Source organism: Xenopus tropicalis, chromosome 2 (assembly GCF_000004195.4).
Source record: "Xenopus tropicalis strain Nigerian chromosome 2, UCB_Xtro_10.0, whole genome shotgun sequence".
NCBI classification, from domain to species: Eukaryota; Metazoa; Chordata; class Amphibia; order Anura; family Pipidae; genus Xenopus; species Xenopus tropicalis.
The window spans coordinates 34,486,888-34,511,025 of NC_030678.2; the positions used below are offsets into that span (position 1 = coordinate 34,486,888).

At 41.9% G+C, this 24,138-nt stretch overlaps 1 protein-coding gene across 1 annotated transcript in view; it reads left to right on the forward strand.

The window, feature by feature from the left end:
• The window catches only part of kiaa0100 (protein KIAA0100 homolog), a 52,275-nt gene extending 28,843 nt beyond the window's left edge, over positions 1-23,432 (forward strand). The window contains exons 21-39 of the mRNA XM_004911634.4: positions 341-531; positions 622-721; positions 3,787-3,968; positions 4,271-4,565; positions 5,613-5,770; positions 6,105-6,311; positions 8,604-8,703; positions 8,918-9,100; positions 9,197-9,318; positions 12,095-12,250; positions 12,466-12,587; positions 13,569-13,749; positions 13,950-14,036; positions 14,499-14,609; positions 15,450-15,585; positions 16,070-16,200; positions 16,656-16,757; positions 17,435-17,569; positions 20,209-23,432. Of these exons, the coding sequence (XP_004911691.2) occupies positions 341-531; positions 622-721; positions 3,787-3,968; positions 4,271-4,565; positions 5,613-5,770; positions 6,105-6,311; positions 8,604-8,703; positions 8,918-9,100; positions 9,197-9,318; positions 12,095-12,250; positions 12,466-12,587; positions 13,569-13,749; positions 13,950-14,036; positions 14,499-14,609; positions 15,450-15,585; positions 16,070-16,200; positions 16,656-16,757; positions 17,435-17,569; positions 20,209-20,385 (2,876 nt within the window). The 3' untranslated portion in view covers positions 20,386-23,432. The remainder of the gene's footprint in view (positions 1-340; positions 532-621; positions 722-3,786; positions 3,969-4,270; positions 4,566-5,612; positions 5,771-6,104; positions 6,312-8,603; positions 8,704-8,917; positions 9,101-9,196; positions 9,319-12,094; positions 12,251-12,465; positions 12,588-13,568; positions 13,750-13,949; positions 14,037-14,498; positions 14,610-15,449; positions 15,586-16,069; positions 16,201-16,655; positions 16,758-17,434; positions 17,570-20,208) is intronic.
• Positions 23,433-24,138: the final 706 nt, after the last annotated feature.

Sequence of the window (24,138 nt, forward strand, 5' to 3'; positions counted from 1 at the left end):
GTTGCCATACACAGGCAGATTTAAGCTGCCAATTAAAGTTCTTATAGCAGATTATTTGCCTGTGTATGGGGCCCCCTGATGGGCCTCCTCAGTCAATCGGATCAGGGACTGCATCAGCTCACTGATGCATTCCTCAGTCCGACTGCTTCTATACCCATCGTTGTAATTCGATATCGCCCACCTTAGGTGGGCATATCAGGAGAAGATTCCCTTGTTTGGCGACCTCACCAAAAGAGTGGATCTTAACGTGTATGGCCACCTTAAAAGGAGTGAAATATATTTTGAGTATGTTAATACTGCATTTTCATACCCACACTTTTCCCATTCACCTTCTCTTCAGAAGTCTCCCAACCTCGTATCCTGCTTTATAGCAGTACCCTGCGCTGGATGCAGAATTTCTGGGCAACTTGGAGCAGTGTGACAAGGCCCATTTGCAGAGGGAAACTCTTCAACAATTTGAAGCCGGGGAAGAAAAAACTTGGGCAGCATTACAAACAGATGTCTTACACAGCGCTGTTTCCCCAGCTGCAGGTAAGTCAGCACTGTAGTGCTGCTTTGGCATGGTGCAATGTATTGCAGAGACTTTATACAACTGAATATTGGTCCCTCTGTTTATTCCAGATTCACTACTGGGCCTCCTTTGCACAGCAGCGTGGGATTCAGGTGGAATGCGATCAAGGAGAAATCTTCACTCGTGGGGTACAAAGGCTCATTCCACAAGGTAAACTGAATGAAGGAACTCTTAGTGCTGTGGTTATCTTCTCCAAGCTTTAATTAGGTCATGGTCTAAATTTAGTTTTTGGTTTTTTTCCAACAAACACTGATCACTTATCCTTATAAAGATACCAAGAATGATCTTCTGAAGACCATACCTGAAAGAAGATGCTATTGCTGTAAAGCAGGGGTAGACCACATTTATCTCAATTTGGTACTCTGTCAGCATGGACTGACTCCTGATTTTGTTTAAAAAACATTTTAAAAGCCAGGGGAATATTCTACTGTTTTCTCCACCCTCTGCTTAGGGGAAACAGGAACAGTGGGTATAGCTGGTACCACTAGGAGGCAGGACACAACAATAGAAAAAAGGAACTAGCTCTCCCTCTGCTGGCTAAACCCTCAGCAGGCAGAGTCCAGTTCAGTTTTTGTTGCGTTCTCAAGAGGTTAGGATGGAATATGTCTGTCTTCTGCAGTTTTCTATCAGTTATCCTGATATCAGGGGATGTTTAAAATTCCTACACTGAATAGGATGCCTATTACTGACATCTCCCAATGTGGGATCGACTCTGCTGGGTCCATTATGTGCCTTTGCACTGACCACCCAGTTCTATCTTACCTCTCCTTCCCCCACGTGAGGAGTGCTAGCTTGCCGGCAGACAGAAGGGAGCTGAGACACATCAGGTGAGTATAGGCAGTCACCTGACCCCTCCTCTGGAGTATCCATGGGGCACCAGGGATTCCCTCCTCCCTTCCTTCCCATGGCAAGGGAAGCTAAGGGGGCTAAGGGGCTCCTTGGAAACAAGCATCTCTAGCAGAGCAGGGCTCCCCCTTCTTCCACTGGCGCCAACGCTAAGGGCTCCTTGGAAGCACGTGCGTGGATGTTCCTCCAGTCACCAATACTGCTGGGATCGCCACTGATTTTCACGCTTTCCCAACACACTAATTGGATTGGCACTGCACGCTTCTCAGGACACGTGGGCTCTAATGTCACTCCAGTTTTTCACATCTGAGGGGCTAGTTACTGCTGCTGCTACACATATCCTTGAGACCTCTCCCGCTCCCACACGGTCTCTCCTCTCTTTCTCTCTCCTGCTTCTCCCTCGGCAGGTCAGTTTACCCAGCCCAGTGCATGTATAAAAAAAATTCTGTGGATGCTACGGTCTCTTGCTTTTCTAAGAACTTAGCCCTGCCTGTCCCTGACGCCTCCTTATTCAAGGATGCCATGGATAATGAACTAGCAGGAATACTATGCTCCAGCCTTGGGCACTTCCCTTCCTCCCATCAGCTCCCCACGTCTTTAACACATTTATGGCAGCAGCCACGGCAGTGACCCAGAGCACAGGGATTTCAATAACCACCTGGCCAACCTTTTAATCAAGGCGCCCTCTTGGAGGCTCATCAATCACTCTAATCCTCCATGGCCATGCTGCAGGAACTTGGCTGGTGGCCTCAACCTAAACAAATTCTCTCTGATTCCCAGCCAGTCCATGACATTCCTCGGGATGCAGGGAGAGATCCGAGCAATCAAACTTGTTCTCCTCCACTGGCAGCATGAGTTGAAGGGACAAGCAGTAAAGATCCAATTGGACAACTCCACGGTAGTGGCTTACATAAACCGCCAAGGGGGCACGAGCAGAAAAAATGGCCCTGAACAAAGTCAAAGCATTTCCATTGGGCGGAAGACAATCAAACGCAGCCGTCGCCCATCTTAATTCCAGGCCTTCTAAACTGGGAGGTAGACAGCCACTAGACCCAAGTGAGTGGTCACTAAAGAAGAAGATTTTCCACAAGATAACGTTGAAATGGGGTGGGTGCCAAAGGTAGACCTCATGGCGAAAAGGCAGAACTGGAAAGTGGCAAACTTCTTGAGCTAGTACCAGGATCCTCTGGCTTTGGCTGCTGATGCACTAACATCTGCCTGGAACTTTTGCCAACTTTCCCTCCTCTCCCTCTCATCCCCAGGAAAAAAAAAGAAGCGCCAAACGGAACAGACCGTTCTCATAGCTTTCAGGTGGCCCTGACTCACCTGGTTTTCAGACCTTCAATGATGGACCCTTGGATCTTTCCTACTTTGCCGGATCTGCTATCCCATGATCCAATGCAACACCTAAACCCAGCCAGCCTCAAATTGACGGTGTGGCTATTGAGACCCGAATCCTAAAGCACAAGGGTTTTTTTGACACTGTGGTGCACACCATGCAGACAGCTCAGCTCGCAAGCCAGTCTTTGCCAAGATGTACCATACCAGCATTGGTGCTGTCGTAACAACGTGGACTTGAAAACACTCTCCGTTCCTAATATCTTGAAATTCCTTCAGTATGGCCTCTCTGTGGGGTTATTCCTAGGCTCACTAAATGTAGTTCCTGTCGATCCTCTTCCAGAAATAGCTGGCAGCCCTTCCAGATTTGAAAACCTTCCATCAGGGGGTATCTCACCTGGCTCCCCCATTCTAGCCCTGGCTCCAACATGGGGCCTCACCATAGTCCTATGGGCTCTCGAACTCCCGCCTTTCGAACCTGTGGCCTCGCTTTCCCTTCTGCTGCTCACTTGGAAGACCCGGGTTCCATCACGACAGGGCGTGCTCCACACGGTACCACCATTCCTTCCCAAGGGGGTATCCTTCTTCTACCTGAACCAGGAGATAACCATTCCAAACTTTCTGCCCGTCTCTGGTGGCTGTGCATTTCTTGGACCCTGGACCTGGCCTTTCCTTCCCAACCATTTCTCATGGCATGGGGACAGCTTTGGTTCATCCCCACAGTCCTTTCTGCCTCCTAGTGGTACCAGCTATACCCCACTGTTTCTGTGTCCCCCAACTGGAGAAAGAGATTTAATGGTGAGTACATAAATCTATTATAAGGCTGCTTGAAGCACTGTTTCATATGAGACTGTTTCTTTGGTAAAGGAAGTATGACAAAGCCCAAGTACAAATAGGCCATTTATAAAACATAATGGAACTAATTTGGCAGTTGACTTCTATTCATTAGGTTTATGGTTCTAGTTATTCCTATGCCGATATTCCCTAATGGTTATATCTTATCCATTTTCTTTTCTGTTTATGTTTGACAGCTGGAACAGTGATGCGCCGCCTAATTTCAGAATGGAGTGTACCACAAATGACCAGTAAACTGAGCTTTGTGACTGTACACCTTATGGCTTCTGCCTGTGATGAAAATGCTGACCACCAGCTTGATAATTTAGTGCAAAAAACTCACCTGCTCAGCCTATCCTCTTTAAGTTATGAAAGGCAGGTAAGCATTGAGACTGCAAATCAAGACATCCATGTGTAAATGCCAATTTTACCTCTGCCTCTGTTGGTTTGTGGCATATAAAGAGGCTGTGATGCTGCAAACCATGGAGAATATAATCTGCAGTTGTTCATTTCTATGGACAGATGCAGGCAGAAGAGGCAGGCAATTGCTGCATTAGGCCATTTTACCTCCAGCTGAGGAAATGAATGATGCTTAGATGATAAACATAATAATGCCATCAATACATAGAATGTAATTTCTGACCCATAGCACTGTTCTTCTTGTGATGCTCTGCTTTACAGGAACTGTCACCCACTGGCGAGGAGAATACCATGTACACCCACCGGTTGCATCTAGTGGATCTCCGAGCATCTTGGACAACTCTGAACCGAGATATTGCATTTGGCTTGTATGACGGCTACAAGAAGGCAGCTGTTCTGAAACGCAACCTCTCCACTGAAGCACTTAAAGGGTTGAAAATTGATGCGCAGATGCAGGCGAAGAAGCTGAAACGTGGTTCCATGCGCAGCTTTCCCCCTCCTAAGAAAGTCACAGCACCAATTGTCACTGGCAGAACTGAAAGGTCACCCTCAGGAGGTGCGAAGTGTTTGATTTTTTTTTTTACAACCATAATACAATCACATATAATTTCATTAAACAAGGCCTTATAAAAAATTACAATTGCTTGGTTCACTGTACTGTTCAGCTGTAGTCTGCATAATATCCAAGGCTATTGTAATTGTAAGATCTACAGCTTGTTAGTTAGAGCTACAGCTAGATAAATATTGGAATATACAGTTGTATATGTGAGTGTATAAATAGGTCTGTATAAGTATGTGTATATATGTGCACTGGGGTTCATTTGGAAGGGTTGAACTTGATAGACTTTTGTGGGGAGGAAGGGAGGGGGTGATATCACTCCAACGTGCAGCGCAGCAGTAAAGTGTGACTGAAGTGTATCAGAGCACGTGGCTGTGCACCCTGGGAAATGAAGAATATGTCTAGCCTTATGTGAAATTTCGAAAGTAAATATAAAAAAAATATGTTTGCGCTTTAAAAACAATGGATTTCAATGCAGGATTCTGCTGGAGAAACTCTATTAACTCATGTGTTTTTATAAAAACATGTTTTTCCCATGACAGTATTCAATTAACTAATGATGATTATTACCCCATGGTAATATGGTTGAGCCATAGTGGTAGGACTTTGCAAAATAGATATTTTTCCCATTTGAATACTTTTTAAAAATAAATCCATATAATATTGTATTTATAAATTTCATGCTTACTAAATCCAGGGTTCAGGCAGATGCAGAGATCGACCATGTTAAAAAAGGGAGGGCAACTGCATATGCCAGTTGTTCCCCAATTCAACGCATAATGCTCATCCGATTGGCTGGCAATGCAAATAAGTGAGTACATGACTGGGCATGTGCAGTAGTACATAACCCTGTGCTGTTTTTATTCCCAATGCTGATCTCAGAGGGTGCATAGAGAAGGTATAACCCAAACAGTAGGATCAGTTGTGCACATATTTTAATTGCTGAAATTATGTAAAGCAGACATATTTGTTAATATTGGTAAAAGTGCAGGATATTTTTTCTTCTGAAGAAGTATCTCTCAAAGATGTTACACTCCCCTCTAGGTGCAGACATGCTGCAGAAACTGATAGAGGAGACGGATAAATTTGTGGTATTTACTGAAGAAGAGTCAGGGGTGAGCGAACAACTCTGTGGCAAAGCTCCTTGCCAGGACCAAGACATCCTTAACCATAACTGGTTAATTGAGTTGGTTAATTGCCAGGTAAATGCTTTTTGGGTAGCATATACAGGTCAATGACTTATAAACTTCATGTAGTATGATACTGAATCCAGATTACTTCTTTAATACTATACACATGTAGATTAATCTTTTGACAAGCTTTACTTGGCCTTTAAAAAAAATGCAAATGAAATTGCTTTTGAGAGAATATAGGATCTCGTCCCGGCCATGTAATAAATTAGACACAAAGAATATTAATACTAAGAAATCAGCATAGTGCCAAAATAATTACAGCATACTTTGTAAGTGAGCCTTTCATATTTCTGCTCCATTGTACTGATTCTTGTGCATTAATGTGTTGTGATTGTATTCATAGATGGTGCTACGAGGTGCAGAGACAGAGGGCTGTGTTATTGTATCAGCAGCCAAAGCACAACTTCTGCAGTGCCAGCACCATCCGTCTTGGTATGGAGATACCTTGAAGCAGAAGACCTCGTGGACCTGCCAGCTTGACAGCATGCAGTATTTTGCCACAACAGAAAGCAATCCTGCTGAAGTAGAAGACAGCCAGTGCTGGTTGGAGGTGTGTTGATTTAGTAAATATACATTTAATTTATGGCATTATGTCACTGTATTTGTGTGAATATTTTAATTTAAAGCTACAGTATACACAGTTCTGTACGTTTTTAGAAAGTACATTAATAGAACAGACTGATCTATACTTTACATAGGACATAAATTCATTCTAAAGCACTAAAAGTTAATAACCAAGTTTTAAAAGGCATGGCAGGATTTTCTGCCCTGTAGAGCTTACAGTCTAGTTTAATAAGTATTATAAAGACACAGGGTAAAAAGTGCTGCAGTTCACAGAAGCATTAGCTTATATTTGCTGTGCCTGAATTAGATGCTGTGCTCGTTCTCCAATAGGTAGAATTTGAGTTTTGTTGAGGGAAAGTTTCTTACAGAGGGATTCAACAAGGTATGGGGCAGAATGAGAGAAGGGTTTAAGGCAGGAGTCCCCAACCTTTTATGTGAGCCACATTCAAATGCAAAAAGAGAGAGCAACACAAACATAAAACATGTTCCCAGTGTTGCCAAATAAGGACTGTTATTGGCTATTTGGTAGCCCCTATGTGGACTGGCAGCCTGCAGAAGGCTCTGTTTGGCAATACATCTTGTTTTTATGCAATCAAAGCTTGCCTCTAAGGGCCGTAACACATGGGGAGATTAGGTGCGCCACGACTAATCTCCGTTGTCACGGGCGACTAATCTCCTTTCAAGGCGACTTTGGCAAATCGCAGCGCCACGTATGCCATCCCACTGGTGATTTGCATTCTAGCCGGTGGGATGGCATTGCGGGGAGATTAGTCGCCCACGACAGCTGAGATTTGTTGCGGGCGACTAATCTCCCTGTGTGTCACAGCCCTTTGCCAGGAATTCAAAAATAAGCACCTGCTTTGAGCCCACTGGGAGCAACATCCAAGATGTTGGAGAGAAACATGTTGCTCACGAGCCACTGGTTGGGGATCACTGGTTTAAGGCATACAGCAGCAGTGGACAACCTAGGAAAGACACCTAGGAATGTATAGTGGCATGATGTAGTGAGATGTGGAGGAATGAAGGACACAATAAGAGGTCAAGGGGAGTATTGTGTAAATTATTCTTTGCTTAAAGAAGAAGGAAAGGTAAAAACTAAGTAAGCTTTATCAGAAAGGTATATGTAAATACAGCCATAAGCACTCACTGAAAGTCCTCAAAAGAAACGCAGGATTTCTGGTCTTCTTTTTTGTAAACTTGTCCTTTGGTATAAGACTTCCTCTCTCAGAAAAATCCTTCATTCCTGGGGCCAGATCTTGGGACAGATTCTGCCCAACTATGTCCCTTCTCCTGCTCCCCCCTCCCTTAAGAATTCATAAAACTTACACCCCCCTTCCTTAGGAATGTGTAATCTGAGCTACCAGACTCTAGAGCTGCCCTAGGAAGCTAGGAAGACCAAGCTAAAATAGCAGCTGCCATCTTAAATAAACGGAGGGAGCTTCTAGGGCTCTTTACTCCGGTATAGTAAAGCTTTCTGCAGAATAAATACAGTGTTCTAGGTGCCACTAATGTGGCAAATCTATTGGCAGTGAAATGCCAAGATGACTTCCAAGATGATAATAGATATCTGTAATAAAGACTGCCAATCCAGGAGGAACCTGTACTCTGTTAAAAGATAGTTGGAGGATTCAAGGAGCAGTGTTTCAAGTAGATTGAATTGGGGTGAGGTGGGAGTCAGGAAGGCCAGGTAGTAAAAGCAGTGGTCTGTGCAGAATAAAAAGATAGATGATAAAAAAGTGATGTGCCACGATTACCCCAAGGCAGTGCTGAACAGGTGACTTGTGGGCCACATTTGGCCCATGGACCCCCCCCCCAATCTGTCTGACTTCTGTAACTGCTTACCTTTACCTGTAATCTTGGTATCAGTATTGTGATTATCTAGCCCCAGCGTATTGTTTACACTTTAGATTAGGGCTCTAAGCCCTGTATTGTTCACACCTGAAAAACCCTGCACTGCACCTCAGATCTGTTACTTATGTAGTCATCAGGGACGTATCTGGCCACTGAGATGCCTGAGGCAGCTCCTCCAATGCTGCCCCCCTCAGCCCCCCCCCCCCCCCCGGCTTTTTGCCGCTCCTGGTAACTTTTGGGGCACTGCCACCTGAGGTGAGTTTCTCAACACACCTCATGGTAGCAGCACCACTGGTAGTCATGATAGGTTTCCCTAACTACGTCTTCTTCTTCCCTACTCTGCCTGCTCTACCCTGCCTGTGTGCCATACTCTGCCTGCCCTATGCTGCCTGTGTGTGCCATACTCTACCTACCTTTTTTTCTTAAGGTGAAAAACATCGAAGAGCATCGACACAGGAACCTTGACTCTGTGCAGGAGCTGATGGAGAGTGGCCAAGCTGTAGGGGGCATGGTCAGCACCACTACAGGTCAGGATCTGATGATTACATGAAAATGATTTTCTTAGAGCTTCTAGTTAATTCACCAGACTAAATGTATTCATTAAAAATGTCCATTTGAGTAAAATGTTATTAGACTGTGTTATTAAATATATAATTGTCACAGAAATATCAGTAACACGTGAAAGTGTTAGGTTTGTGACATTCAGAAATATCTTATCTAAAACCATTGCCTCAATTATAGATTGGACTCAACCATCTGAAGTCCAGCAAAACCTGCAAATGCAGAGGATCATTTCACGTTGTAACTGCCATATGTATTACATCAGCTACAGCCATGATATTGACCCTGAACTGGCCATGCAGATCAAACCTCCACCCACACCTGTACACCCAGAGAAGGAAGATCTGCTGAAAGGGCAAGAAGGTATGTTTAGAGAGTGTGCATAACCCTATGATTAGGCTTGTTGGTACTGTACCAAAATTACACTTACTTTGTATCTCTGCTTTGATTTGATTGCAGCAGCGGCTGATACTTTCACCTTAAAGCACCAGCACTTGGAGATATCCACCAATCCTGCACAGTATGCAATGATCTTAGACATTGTTAATAACCTACTTCTTCATGTGGAGCCTAAACGCAAGGTTTGTTCACTGATATTATATTAATAAATTGGGATGATTCAAACTTTTTCACCATTTAAAATAAATTTGTGCGTTTATTAGTTAGTGGAAGATAGTAGTATGTTACAGTACTGTGCTTACATCAGAGTGCCAGAAAATCCTTGGCTTAGAACCAGAGACCTGCTGTTTACTGGCTGCAGCTTTTTCTTATTGAGCAGCGGGAGGCATCATGCTTTTGGTACGGTGGTCACAGTTAATGACTTTTTCTCCTGCCTGTTTCCCCTGGCTGACACCGGCCACAGGCAGTAGCCCACTAAAGGGGCTATTTAATGCTTCCGTCCATTACCTCTGCTAAATCATTAATCTGTTGCTCTGACCAAGTCTTCCAAGTTCCTGTTCTCAGTTAAGTTGGTTCCTGCCCTGCCCTTGTCTTCATATTCTCCCTTATTTCTGACTTTGTCAGGAACTCCCCCGGTTTAGAACCAGGGACCTGCTGTTTCCTGGCTGCAGCTCCTCCTTGTTGAGCCACTGGAGGTAAGATTCTTATTATCATTAACTCTGACCAGAGCACCAAAAATATGAAGCCTGCATTTAGAGTTGCCACCTCACCCCTTTAATACCTGCCACAATATTGAATGAATGAATGCAGATGAAATGCTGCAGATGAATGCTGCAGACTGAATTGATTTATGGCAGCCATGCAGCAAGCATCTAAATTAATTGCTATTAAATATGTGGCTGGTGTTAAAGGGGAGAGGTGGTAACTCTAAATGCAGACTTCATGTTCTTGGTGCTGTGGTCAGAGTTAATGACATTAACAACCTTACCTCCAGTGGCACATTTGACATTTCCCCCTGTCAACAAGAAGGAGCTGTGGCCTGTGAACAGCAGGTCCCTAGTTCTAAACCAGGGAGTAACTGACACATAGCCTCACCCATTATTAAAGGGCAAGGAAAGTTATTATCACTGGGGATAGTAGTTTTTTTTAGCAATCAGGAGAGCAGGTCCCTGATCTGAGGGGGAACAAATTGGCACCCCAGGTTTTAAAGGACATGTAAACCCTACACACAAAAATTTAATTAGTGAACAGCCTCTTTGAAATCTTTCAATACCTGCCACTCTGGTTGTCCAGAGGTTAATAGTAAGGCTGCAGCATCCCCTTAATCACTTGGATTTGCTTCTCCTCCTGTAAGCCACTAGGCCCCCTCCCTTGGGAATTTGCTTTGGCTGTTGGCTTGTGGGCATGCTCAGTTGTTCTAAGCTCAGATTTCTAAACACGCCCCCAGTCTAGCAGCCAGTAAAGAGATGGCATTGCTGGTTCCCATAGAAACTCAGCTCTAGCTGTCTGCTTCAGTTTTTTTCTCCTGAGCTCAGCTTTACCATTACAGTGCTCAAACAAAGCAGAACTTTTATCAGAGACAGTTCTGCCTGTGTGAGCCTGCAGTCTTGATGAAATGTATTCTGAATAAGGGTCTGTGTGTGTATGCTGTTTGCAGATTTAAATGTAACTGATTATGTATCAGAGGAAAAATGGCCACTGGGTGAAAGCTGCTATTTGCTTTAGGAAAATGTGATGGTGCTGGCAAACGGAGGGGATATATGCAGTACTAATGATGCCATTTGGGTGGGGAGACGTGCCCAACTGATATACATTGTAGGCAAATGTAGGCTTTACATGTCCTTTAATTGCTTCCCTGTCCTTTTAAAAAAATCTGTCTTTTATTAATTACAAGGTGAATGACTTATATCAACAGGATCCTTTCTGGATTGTTTTAAGTGCCAAATGAGCCAGCTTTTTGGCTTTGTGTTTGAAAACCTGCCTATTTGTGGCTGAAAACAATGTGTAATATTTTGTAAAGTAGCTTTAAATAAACTTTTTGGAAAAAATCAGTCCCTTTTGCAATTGCATATGGTTAAGTATTTGTCTTTCTTTATTCCTTCATACAGCCATAATATAAAAAAAGGTGTTTTCAGGCCGACCTCCAATCCGCTCTGCTGCGTGTGCCTGCAAGTAAGCAGATGGTGTGCAGATCAATAGAGCAAAGTACAGGAGCAAATCCGCTTCTTTTAGGATGGAAAAAAAATGCCAGGCTGAGAGCAGCAGAGCCAACGCTCTGATGGCCTTACTCTTACAGTGAAACTGTTGCTGCTGTAAAAAAAAAAAAAATAAATAAAATTATCAGTGAATTTCTCAACCAAACATTTTTTTTCTAGTTTCAGCCCCTGCTGTTATTTAACTTGACCTTATCAGCTGATTCCTGCATAAGTTTGCAGTGAACACAATACAGAACTTAATAAGGCCTGTTTGGAGTTTATTAAACATCACTACAGTTTGTTTGCATATTTATTTTAATGACCATTCGCATGACTAGAATTAACACCGTGATTAAAATAAGTGATAAGGCAAAAGACACATCTCCATGGCAGTAAAATATGCATAAATAACTAAATTAAAAATATTTTTTTTTTTTGCGGATGATAGCCTCTTCAATCACACAAAAAGCTATGTTCAGAAATTTATACCCAAACCACAAGACACCTTCTGAAAAGATACTTTTAATTTTGAATCCATGTTTAATTCTGTCTTAATTAGTCAAAATCAAGAGAACAGCTCTTTTGAAAGAGCTTGGGTATAATATTCCTTTTTATTTTTTTTTTCTAAATTCAATATATCCAGTTTGAGGAGGATAGAAAAAATTACTCAAATGTGACCGCAAAAGCTTTTGCACAGTATGCTTGGTCTTTCACTGGTTTCAGGTTGATGCTTTTAGAATTTATACCACTTCCACTCTTTCAGGAGCACAGTGAGAAGAAGCAGCGAGTACGTTTCCAACTGGAGATTTCCAGCAACCCTGAAGAGCAGCGCAGTAGCATATTGCATCTGCAGGAAGCAGTAAGACAACATGTTCTCCAAATACGCCAATGGGAAAAGCAAATGTACGCCATCATGAAGGTAATTGCACCACACTTCCTGCAGGTTGAAATACTGTTAATTAAAAAACAAGCTTAATGGATTTTTATTCATAAAGTACTTTGTGTAACTCAGTTTCCATAAGTAGGTCCAGTATCTTCTTCTCTGATTTAGCTGACTATGTAGGTTGGATGATCAGTGGATTAATTTAAGTTGCACTGCATGGATTTGGTAATGTGTTGCTGTGCTCTTCTCAGTTACTGCATGATGAGAGTAAGAATGAATCTCTGAATGAGCAACTCCAAAAACTACAGAGTCAGTTGTTCCAGGAAAAGATGGATTTGCAGCAGAAAAGTGAAGAACTAAACATTTTGATCAGGTAAACTCGCTAAGACTCACTAAAGAGAGCATTGGGTCTGCATGTGGGAATTAAATATGTCAAGATCTGGAGACACCTGATGAAGTTCCTGATTATGGAAGAATTGATAGCATTTTATTTTGCCCAAATATATCCCCTTTATTTATAGAGGGGATATATTTGCACAGTGCTGTGTGTATAATAGCAGCACTTTGTTACTGCCTAGGCCAAATCTGCCTTTCAGAGGCAGCAAACATTTTCATTTACCAAAATACAGGTGTTGGTGTAGAAGAGCTAAACTCTAATAATGAATATGGCTAGAAATGCCATATTTTATATAATAAACTTAATGCACCAGCCTAAAGGTTCAGCATCTTTATAGAAGTAATGATCCAGGGCATCAGACTTGTCACAGGAGCTCCCCATCTTGGATTCTGTTAGAAGTGTCAGTGACCCTGTACATGCTCAGTGTGCTCTGGGCAGCTGCTTGGAATCTAATCTTAGGAGTTATCGCAAAATATCAAGCAGAAAATGAGACTGGCCTGTAATAGAAGCTGATGCTACAGGGCTAATTATTAAATTCTGATGCAAATTGCCCTGGTTTCTAAGCTGCTGTGTAATGAGAATCTAAAATAATTACTAATCAGCCCTATATTGTGACATATTCTAAATGTGGTTGCCTTGGGCTGGTACAGAAGCCCAAATTATAATGTATAATTCTGCCCTACTTGTTTAGTTAAGTTTTAGTGCTCCTTTAAGGGCAGATCAGAGAGTAGATTGTATTCTCTAAACTGAATAACAGATGAAATATAGATTGTAACTCCCTCCCTTCCTTTTACAATTATTTCCTCGACTCCACAAACTTGTTTCGCCGCCCTTCGATGAATGGGTAACTTCTGCTATTTTTGAGTTGGGCTGTTATAAGTTTATATCCTAAGTTTTATGTCTGTTATACGAAGCCACAGGTCAATAAGTTAAAAAATATTGGACTCTGAATTGCAGGTGTTTCAAAGATTTCCAGTTGCAGCGAGCCAACAAGATGGAGCTGCGCAAGCAGCCGGAAGATGTCAGTGTAGCACGTCGAACTGAATTCTACTTTGCGCAAGCAAGGTGGCGCCTAACTGAGCAGGATGGGCAGCTGGGCATTGCAGAGCTGGAACTGCAGCGTTTCCTCTATAGCAAGGTTTGTTGAAAATGGCATAATACTAAACTAAATCTAGCAACTTCGTGCAGAAATAGATTACTATATATATTATATATATATATATATATATATATATATATATAGTATGCATTTGTTGAAAGCATTAGAAAGCGCTAAACTTGCATACAGGATACTTTGTTTTTTCCCCTTAGTAAATGTTTCTGTTCTCTGCTGCATAGGTAAATAAGTCTGATGACACTGCAGAGCACCTTTTGGAGCTGGGTTGGTTCACAATGAATAACTTGCTCCCTAATGCTGTCTACAAGGTAAGACACCCCTTGATGTTCATGACAATGTAATAAATACAGTACAAACATGGCTCAAGGCAGGACAGGGCTACAAGAAATGTTAAAATCTGTGGAAAGGTGCCCCCTAATTCTCCCCACTGCCTCTTCTATTTTCACTGCTTGTATCCAGGGAAACACTTGCTTACTTTTAGCAAAACTACTCTTTCACACAGGGAGATGTTATTTTATTGGAATTAAATTCGCTGTTTAAGCTCTCTCTGTTTGTAACGTTCTATGAACTCTTTCGTTTGTTCTGATATCTATTTATTATGCATCTTTTATTAAAATGTATGTTGTAAAACAGTGTTTTTACGTAATGTATAAAATCAGAAATCTTTTACTTAGTTGTTCTCTTTGCGCATATGAGGACTTTCCTGTATGACAATGCTACAATTCTCCTTGCAGCTCCTTAACTTCTATGATTATCTGTAATCCCCCCAGGTAGCACTGCGACCTCAAATGCCTGGGCAGTCTGGGAGACAACTTGCATTACGAATTTTCAGCAAAGTCAGGCCACCTGTAGGTGGCATTTCTGTCAAAGAGCACTTTGAGGTAATGTCTTTTTCTGTATTTTAACATTTTAGTTTTTGTTTTTGCTCTTAATTGTGTGATGATTTTGATTTGACTGGAGGCAAGCTTGTAATAGTAGGCAATAACTCTCCAACAAGTAAACACAAACTGCTCTATAAAGCTAGCCAGACACAGTCGGCAGTATTGGGCTGACCTGATTGTTTGGCCCTTGGGCCTACATTTGGATCATAACTGCCACTCTGGAGGCAGTCGAGGACAACATCACCACTCTCATCAGTACTAGGGACAAACTAATTCAGTTAAAAACTATCCATCAAACCTGAGAAGCCACTGAAACTACACACTGTGGGTAAGGTTTGACCATTCCAGGTGCCTCAGAGGCAAGTTTAATACATTTAATGGGGTCATGCCTGGATATCCTGAGATTTTGGCAACAAACCATAAAGTTTGTCGTGGAATAACTTTCATTACTGCAAGTTCTTAACTTGTCCACATGAAGGCTGGGCCTTGGTGACTTCCTGGCACCCAGAACATATATCAGACTACTTAAGAGAACACTCTATGCCAAAAAGAACAGTGGCCAACAATTGGATGGGTTCCTCTCCTCTGACTGTATCCAGATGGATTACACTGGTGAATTCACAACCTGAACTGTACAAGCTGTGGCACCTAGCCAGAGGCTGTCCATAAAAGTTTGATAACTCTGCTGCACTTCTTTATTTACTCCTTCTTTCTCTCTTTTTCATCCATATCAATCCTTTTATTCTTTTAAAATTACAAACAAAAGCTTAAAAAACTTGCCATGGTTTGAATTAATTTTTTATATAGTTACCATGTGTTTTCTATTTGTTTATGTTATAGGTCAATGTGGTTCCCCTCACCATCCAGCTGACGCACCAGTTCTTTCACAGGATGATGGGATTTTTCTTTCCTGGGCGAAATGTGGAGGATGAGGAAGTTGGGGATGAAGAAGATAAATCCAAGCTTGTTACAACGGGTAGGGTCTATAAAATAAGCAAAGTGGGGCTGGAGCTCACCTATACATGAGGCCAGTTCCTTTGGACATAGAAAGGAGAGGGATGTATTACTGTCTCCAATGCATCATTGTCTGTTCTAGTGAATGTGGGAAGCTACCGCACTCTTACTCTGTTACGATTTAATTTGTCTGTTCTCCTTAAATGTCCTAATGCCCAAACAGGAGTTTAGTTGCTAGACCCATGTAACTGGGGTAATGTATTTTACACATCTCTCAAGAGAGTATTAAAAATATAACCATGTGTTTTCTATATAACCATAGTATAATATATTTGCTGGGCACCCCCCAGCAAATCTGAAATCAACCCCCCCCCCTTCGATTACTATCCACCTCTTTTATTTTATCCCATGCTTTTCAGTGGTGGTTACATTATCATGCAGTCTTGCACGATTGAGAATTATTTTGCCTCTTATATGTTCAAATATTCTGGTTGTTTCTATTATAGGAATGCCAGTCGTGAAGCCTCGGCAACTTATGGTGGCAGACGATGCTGTCTCACTTGGTCCTGGCAAGGGAGTTGGTCAGGGCTTAAACAGGACAACTGGGGTCAGGAGATCTTTCCGGAAAGCACCTGAGGTAAAAGGAGCCAATCCAACATTAGAAGAATATTTTCAGTATGCTCACTACTAAGCTCGCTCGCTGTATCTGTTGTCTCTAGAACCAAAGGCTTGAATTGCCCGGGTGGCTTGTCTACAATTGTCCCAATGGGTATTATATGCCTAGTGGAATTAATAGTGTTATGAGTAGGCTAAGCCAGGGCAAGAATTAAGCCCCAACAGTTTATAACAGGAACAAAGCAACATTGTTTGCCAGGCTGTTGAAAGAAAGGTTAGTCCTATTTAGTAGCTGAATAGCCTTCAGGTTTTGTTTTCTGCAAAGTGGGAATTCATTTTACAGTGGGTGTCTCAAACTATGACAAAATGCCATAGGATATTATTACCATCAGATATTTTTCAGCATTACAAAACACAATGCTTGTGGGCATTAAATTGCATTCATTTGGGGTATTTGTTATTCTCTCTTTCTAACAGCACCCTGTGGATGACTTGGATAAAATGAAAGAAAGAGCTGCAATGAACAATTCATTTATCTACATAAAAATACCGCAGGTGCCTCTGTGTGTGAGCTATAAGGTACTGATATATTTGCTCGTTTTACTGTAGTTACTGAATTATTTATCATTTCTGTTTTCTCCGGTTTATAACGGAAACTTGTATCTAGTTACTTGGGTCCACACACACACCTTAGAAACCAGGCTGTGGTTAGGAAGTCAGACTGAAAGATGAAAAGGAAATAGCTTCTATAGGAAGATTTGCAATAAGTAACAATACCAGTAAAATAAATAATTACAGACTGTTTTTGGGTACCCTTTCAACCAGAAAGTATTTTTTTGGACCAGGAAGGGTAAAATCACAGTGGGTGCCAAATGCTAGGCACCCCTCATTGGTTATAATAGATTACAGATCCCCCGAGCTGGTGCTTCTGTTAGATGAAAACTACACCAGCCCTGAGTACTTTTCTATGAGAACCATGGAAAAAGCTTAAAGTTTGTTTTTTCACTCTCCTATGCATACGTGCTGGGCCTAACATTTGGCACTCCATCTGATTTTACCTTTCATCAAAAAGAAAATGATGGCCATGTGAATAGTTTCTACGAATGGGCCACAAATTTGTAACTTACTTTAAATGTGAACGTCCTCTTTAAGGTCAATATATAGAGGTTATACTGCAAATGTGCCTACTATTTTGTTTTTCTTTGATTCTCTTTTCACTTGTTTAGTAATTCTCTGCATTTGCTTTTATATTGTAGGGTGAAAAGAACAGTGTTGATTGGGGTGACCTTAACTTAGTGCTGCCTTGCCTGGAATATCACAATAATACCTGGACGTGGCTGGATTTTGCTATGGCTGTAAAGAGGGACAGTCGCAAGGCACTGGTAGCTCAGGTAGGGTGACGAGCTGCCCCAAAATTGATTAACTCTTTTCAGTAAGGGTTTTATCCAGTCTGCTGACATTTCTAAAAGCATGTTTAGCCTCAAATGTATGTGTAGCTTGCAAATCTATGGACTGTTACAAATACACATAAATGCCCCAAATAAACTGGCCACAGAGATATGTGTGTGTATTCTGTACTGCACTTCAGTTTTAAGGCCCTACAAGGAATTTAGGTATCACCACGTTGTCCGGTTGCATTTTGTGTGCGAGAACCCATCTGGTTAAATGCAAAAGTCATTCACAACCAATGTCCAAAGCTTTAAGTTGTCAGAAATAAACTTTTTTGGGGACAATAGTTAATTTCTCATGCAGGTGTGACACAGGGACAGGAAAAAGACCCCTCCTACCTGCTGCTATAACCCCCATTACTTGTTGATACTGCCAATTTTTATCTAGTTTCCCTCAAGGAGACAGGATCACTTCACCTCTCTGACTATTTTGCAACCAGATTAAATCTTGCACCAGGGGTCGACCTACGGGCCTCCATCAGGAGCCCCTGTACTAAGGCTTTTCCCTTTTGTGGCACTAAAGCCAGCTTGTGGCAGCTCAAAGAGGTGACCGATATCACAAAGGCTGTGGATCACAGCCAGGTTAAAGGCGCCCAAGCAAAATCTATGTTTAGGGCTGAATCGGCAGGTGGAGATAGAATTTCTATTGTTTCAACCTCCGTATCTGATGATTCAGTCCTGAACATCAGTGGCTACATGTATGGCCACCTTAAGAGCTGTGGCCAGTCAGTCTCCTATAGAGCGGGCCATACAGATTACCCTGCCTCTTTTATCCTTGAGTGCTCGATCCAGAAGAGTGGGCCTTGAATCCCAAGGTCTTTCAAGACATTGAGTGAGTGGTGGGGTCTCCCAGAGGTGGACCTCATAGCCTCTCACCTAAACTGCAAGTACCACAGTTCATGGCCAGGTGTCGTGATCCACTGGCTCTCGCGGCAGACACCTGGCATATGTCTTTCCCTCTCTTCCGCTGCCCAGAGTCATTAGGAAGATCAAGGCAGAAAGATGCGTGGTTATTCTGGTGGCCCCCCACACTGTCCCAGAAGGCCCTCAGCAAGTCTGACCTTTGAGCTCTTCCTCAGTCTCTTGATCTCTTGTCAATCACCAATGATTGACAACCTTACCTGATATGGTTACATTCTTGCAGGGGGTGTCCCGCCTTTGCCTCCCTTCTACAATCTGCTGCCCCTCTGGGACCTTAACATCGTCCTATCCACTTGCCAAGATATTCCGTTTGAACCTCTGGCTACTATTCCCCATGCTTGGCTCACCTGGAAGACTGTATTACTACTGGCAATTACCTCAGCTCACTGAGTTTCAGAGATCAGTGCACTTTCATGTCAGCACCCTCACTTGATTTTCCATGAATTGTGAGAACTCATCCCTCCTTTGTTCCTAAGGTAGTCTATACTTTTCATATTAACTAGGACATAACCATTGCCACCATTTTTCCACATCCCTCTTCTTCCAGGGGAGTGACACTACATTCTGTAGACCCAGTCAGGGCCGTGAAATTCTACCTCCAGGGTACCAAGGATATTCGGTCTACAATGTCCCTGTTTGCACTGCCCTCAGGCCCCGCAAGGATTCCCAAGCTTCCAAGGCAACCATTTCCTGCTTAATTAGGGCGGCCATTCGCAGTCACCACTCTGCATCACGGCTCATCCCACCAGGGGCATAGGTACCTCCTGGGCCTTCAGGAACAGATCCTTAGATGAACAAGTCTGCAGGTCCTCCATCCATTACTTCGGTAGATTTTTAGATTTTAAACTTTGAGGTTTTTGCAGCATCTGATACTCATTTCGGAAGAAAGGTGCTGCAGGCTGCAATTCCATAGCCTACTTGCCCCACTTCTTCCCACCCTAAACCATACTGGGACAGCTTGGGTATGTCCCCATGGTCCCTGTGTCTCACACCTGCAAGAGAAAAGGGGATTTTGTAATACTCACCATTAAATATTTTTCTCTTAGGGCATCTGTGGAACACAGGGCTTCCTCTCCTGGAAGTGTGTCTATCTGGTCTATTCTCTGCCTACATGTACATAGTTCTGGTTACTTTGTATTATTGTTCTCTTGTTGACAAAACTGGCAGTATCAGGAAGTGAGAGTGGGTATAGCAGCAAGGAGGAGGGGTCTTCTTCTTCCAACCTCCTGCTTATAGATGATATACCCCTTGTTCCCTGTGTCCTACATACAACCTGAGAGAAAATTATTTAATGGTGAGTATCACGAAATCCCCTTTTTTGGGACACTAGTCTGTTAATTTTGGTATTCAGAAACTTTGCAGTTCTTGGGGACAAATTTTAGTAGCAGAATTCCAAACAGTACAGTGCCCAGTCTTTTAGATTAACTTCCTCTGTGTGACTTTTTTCATATTTTAAGGCAGTGGCACATATAGTTATTCCAGCTATTTTGTTGCATGGCCCATTAATTGCTACATGAGTGGGAATGAAAATGCTGGGACTTGCACCCCATTGATTTGAACGATTAATCACTTGGGTAATACTGCGCTTCTTTCACTTCTGCACAAGATCTTCAGATATTTTATATGATTTATGTTCAAAGTATAATGCATTTCACTTCCAGGTCATTAAAGAGAAATTGCGCCTAAAGCCAGCAGCGGGTGTGGAAACCAAAGTCAAGGGAGAGACAAAAACAGACATGAACCAGCAGGAGGAAGATGAGAAGGCGAGGTTGCTAATTGGACTCAGTATGAGTGATAAAAACACTGGAAAGAAATCAATCTTTTCGAGAAGAAAATAAGCAGTGAAGTGCTGAAACAGTGAAGAAGGGTGTTATGTTAAGGCAGATTTACTGGGGGACACTGCTGCAAATCTTCTGCCGCAGACAGGCTGCCAGTCTGCATTCTAGTGAATCAGGACACAAAAGAGGGAGGTGGACAGAGGAGTTAGGGCTTCCAAGCAGTGTTTGCTCGGAAAGTCATGCTGAAGAGAAAGAATGCACTAGAAAATAACAGAACATTTAACATTGCTCCTTATAGGCCGTGAGCAACAAAATAATGTTGCTAAAGCAGGAAAGAGTTGTTCTTTATGTATTTGTGGACAGAGCTTACATCCACGCCTTAACCCACAGTAGAACTTTTATTTTACCCATAATGCATATACACAAAATGCATTGACTTGGTGTTAAGTCCATGCTGCACTTTCATTACATTCTGACATACACTTACATTGGGACATGGAATAAGCAAAGGGGCTGTCCTCTAAACTTCTGTCTATTCCCAGGTACTAGTTTTCAGCAGAATCTGGGATTTGGGGCATGTAACATAATAACAGTGGCAAGTTATAGGCAGCTAGTCAGCTTGACTACTGAAGAGCCAGAGCTCTGCATGTCTGACTGGTCTGGTCTGTTAAAGGGGTTGTTCGCCTTTGAGATTACTTTTAGTAGGATGTAGAGAGTTATAGTCTGAGAAAATCTGCAATTGGTTTTTGTTCCAGTAGCTTTCTGGTTGCTAGGGTCCAAATTACCTTAGCAACCATGGAGTGGTTTGAATGAGAGACTAATATATAAATAGGAGAGGCCTGAAAAGAAAAATAAGTCACAAAAATGAACAACAAATTGTAGCCTCACAGAGCAATTGTTTGTCGGCTGCTGGGGTCAGTGACCCTCATTTGAAAGCTGCAAAGAGAAGAACATAAATATTTCAAAAACTATAAAGTAAGTAATAAGTAATGAAGACCATTTGAATTGGCCATTCTATAGCATACTAAAAGTTAACTTAAAGGTGAACCTGCCCTTTAAAAGCATATAACTCAATAATCTAACAGATGTCTGCGGCACAGGCTTTACTGCTACCGGGCAGAACCAATGTAGTCTTAACATTATGCATAAGCTAGCAACAGATTTAAAGTGGAATAGAATATCATAACTGAAGAACATCGCACCTTTTGTCATTTTAAATGCAGAAATAAGTTGAGGGACTTCATCCCTCTCATGTCTTAAATTTTTCCCAGCAGAAGCTGTTTACCTTGATGTGAGCTTACAAAGTAACATGGAAATGCTCGCCATTACAATTAGCGGCTTTCTAGGAATTAGATCTCAGATGAAGATTGTACTTTGGAGGAAATGCAGACTATGTCGAGAACAGTAAGATAGCTCATGCATTTCAATTCCCCAAAAGCTGTTTGCTTATGTTTATTGCTTTCTGCATACACTGCGAGGGCTTGATTGGGCTAAATCCAGCTATTTATATGCTGAAGGCCTGGCGCACATCATTATTGCCCATATCAAGGCATTTTGGGTTGTTCTTCTTATCCACTCTGGCTTCACCAATATTCAAGCTAACCCATACCTTATACCAAGTATGTTTCATAGAATTTAATGCAATTTCATGGAAATACTGGGCTGTAAACAGGTATTTATAGCCGTAACCAGTGGACTAAACCTGAAATTGTCTTAGGTCCACTTTATAGCAGTGTATTAGGTAATATTATCTCTTCACATACTTTAGTGCAGCATCATTGTAGAATGCATTGGTATTAAGTACCCATCCTTCCCAGAAATAAATCACCCAGAGGGGCTGATTTAGTAACATGGGTACTGTATTGCAGCAGTGTCATTTCCTAGCGCAACCAACGAGCAATAAGTTATCATTGCTTCAACTTGGAAAATGAAAGCAATGAGCTGATTGGTTGCTCTGTGTAGCTACACTTGTGCATTTTTGTACCAATGTTGGTAAATCAGCCCTGAGACCAATCCCACCAGAACACCAGTTAGAGTAATGAAACTTTGTAGCCTTACTAGAGCATTCTGGGCATGGGATAATTATTGGGCCTGACATGCCTAAATATCTGAAGATTTCCAGATGGGCCTCAGCCTATGCCACAGGCCTTTGTAACGCTGAGTAATGTGTTCATCTAGTTAGTATGAGGGTTGTGTGCAACCTAGAGCAACACTGCTAATTCATTGTTACTAAACAAAATATTAGAAGGCATGGGGAAAAATAAGGTTCTTTCATAGTTTTCTGCCCAATATAAGTATTAATTGTCATTTTATGGCCCGTAGTACATAAGGCCTGTAAGAATTATGCTTTATATAGTAGATGGTGAGAATCACAGTGAACACTTGTGTAATTCACACTTCAAAGCATGGCACTTCTTGGGTAAAAATCACCTCATTTTGTCCTAGTCCCCTATTTCTGTTGACAATAGTGGGAAATTGTCATTTTGTGTTCTGGGTGGTTCATCACTGTGTTAATGTAATAGAAGAACATTCAGCGATAGAACACCTCGGGTGCCTTTGTTCTAAACTCCCGCAGTTCAGTGAGTGATAGTGAGCATTGTGTTGCACCAGTATTGTCCTTCCCCATCCCTCCTTAACTGTTGCTGCACCCTGATTTTTTTTGTATTTTAACCTAAAATTTCCCACTGAAATGCAGGTTTTTCATCTTGAGGAAAAACCAATCAATTACATACTGAATTTATTTTCTAAATCTGCTCCCTCTTGTTATTAGATTTTGTTGGTTGATATTTTGCTAGGCCCATATTATTTTTGGGCTGTAACACAGAGGGGAGTCTATTAATGGGACACATATCTACCTGCTGTGTTGAGTCAGATTTTAGATAACCGTGCATCTAATAATCATTCTACATGAGCACTAACAGAGCGGATGTTTAACTTTTTTATGAAATATATATATAATGACATATTTATATGCATTGAGGGGGCTGAATGCAGTTGATGCTGCTACAGAGGTGTATAGATTCCTGCTCTCATCTGCAGACATTTGCACTTTTTGGAACAGATTACTCTCCAGAAACAATGATTAAAATCATATTGTTACTTTTAAAGAGGAATTGTGTTTTATTTCCATTTTTGAGAACCCACCCTAAACATGTATTACATAGCCACATGTACAGGTATGTAACATGCATTGTATAATCATATGCTGGAGTATTAGTACAGCCGGCCCTGCTTGCAGGTATCCATGTGTGCGCATGGGTGGGCCATAAAGAAGAACTGAAGAATCATTGAAATGTCCAACTCTTCTCATCTCAAAAGTATTTTGCTGGTAAAGGTAAGAAAAATGAGAAAGAATTATGCTTCAAAATCGCCTGCAAGGAAATGGTATGTACCTCTCCCTAGAGCAGTAGTTAAGAAACTGTATTGCTGAGCCCTGTACGGGGACTTGGAGTCATTACTGGGGAGGCCCAGCCCTCAGGGCACATAGGGACATATTTGTATAGAATGGCTTTTTTGTCCTAGATGTCCTAAAAGCACATCTTAAAAGTCAATGAAAGAAAAATATTTGGTGAACACATAACCGATACTGTACATATGTATGTATGTATGTATGTATGTATGATACAGCAGTGTTTTCATATATTTGTAACCTTGTTATAGTCTAAGGGGGTTGAATGTTGAACCACAACGTTCGGCTAATTAAACAAGTCTTCCATACTTCAAATTCTGAAGTGGGAGACAGAACAATGCAAAGTGCAATTTACTTACGTTACGTGTTTCAGGCCCAATTGACCTTATATATGAAGTGTCAAC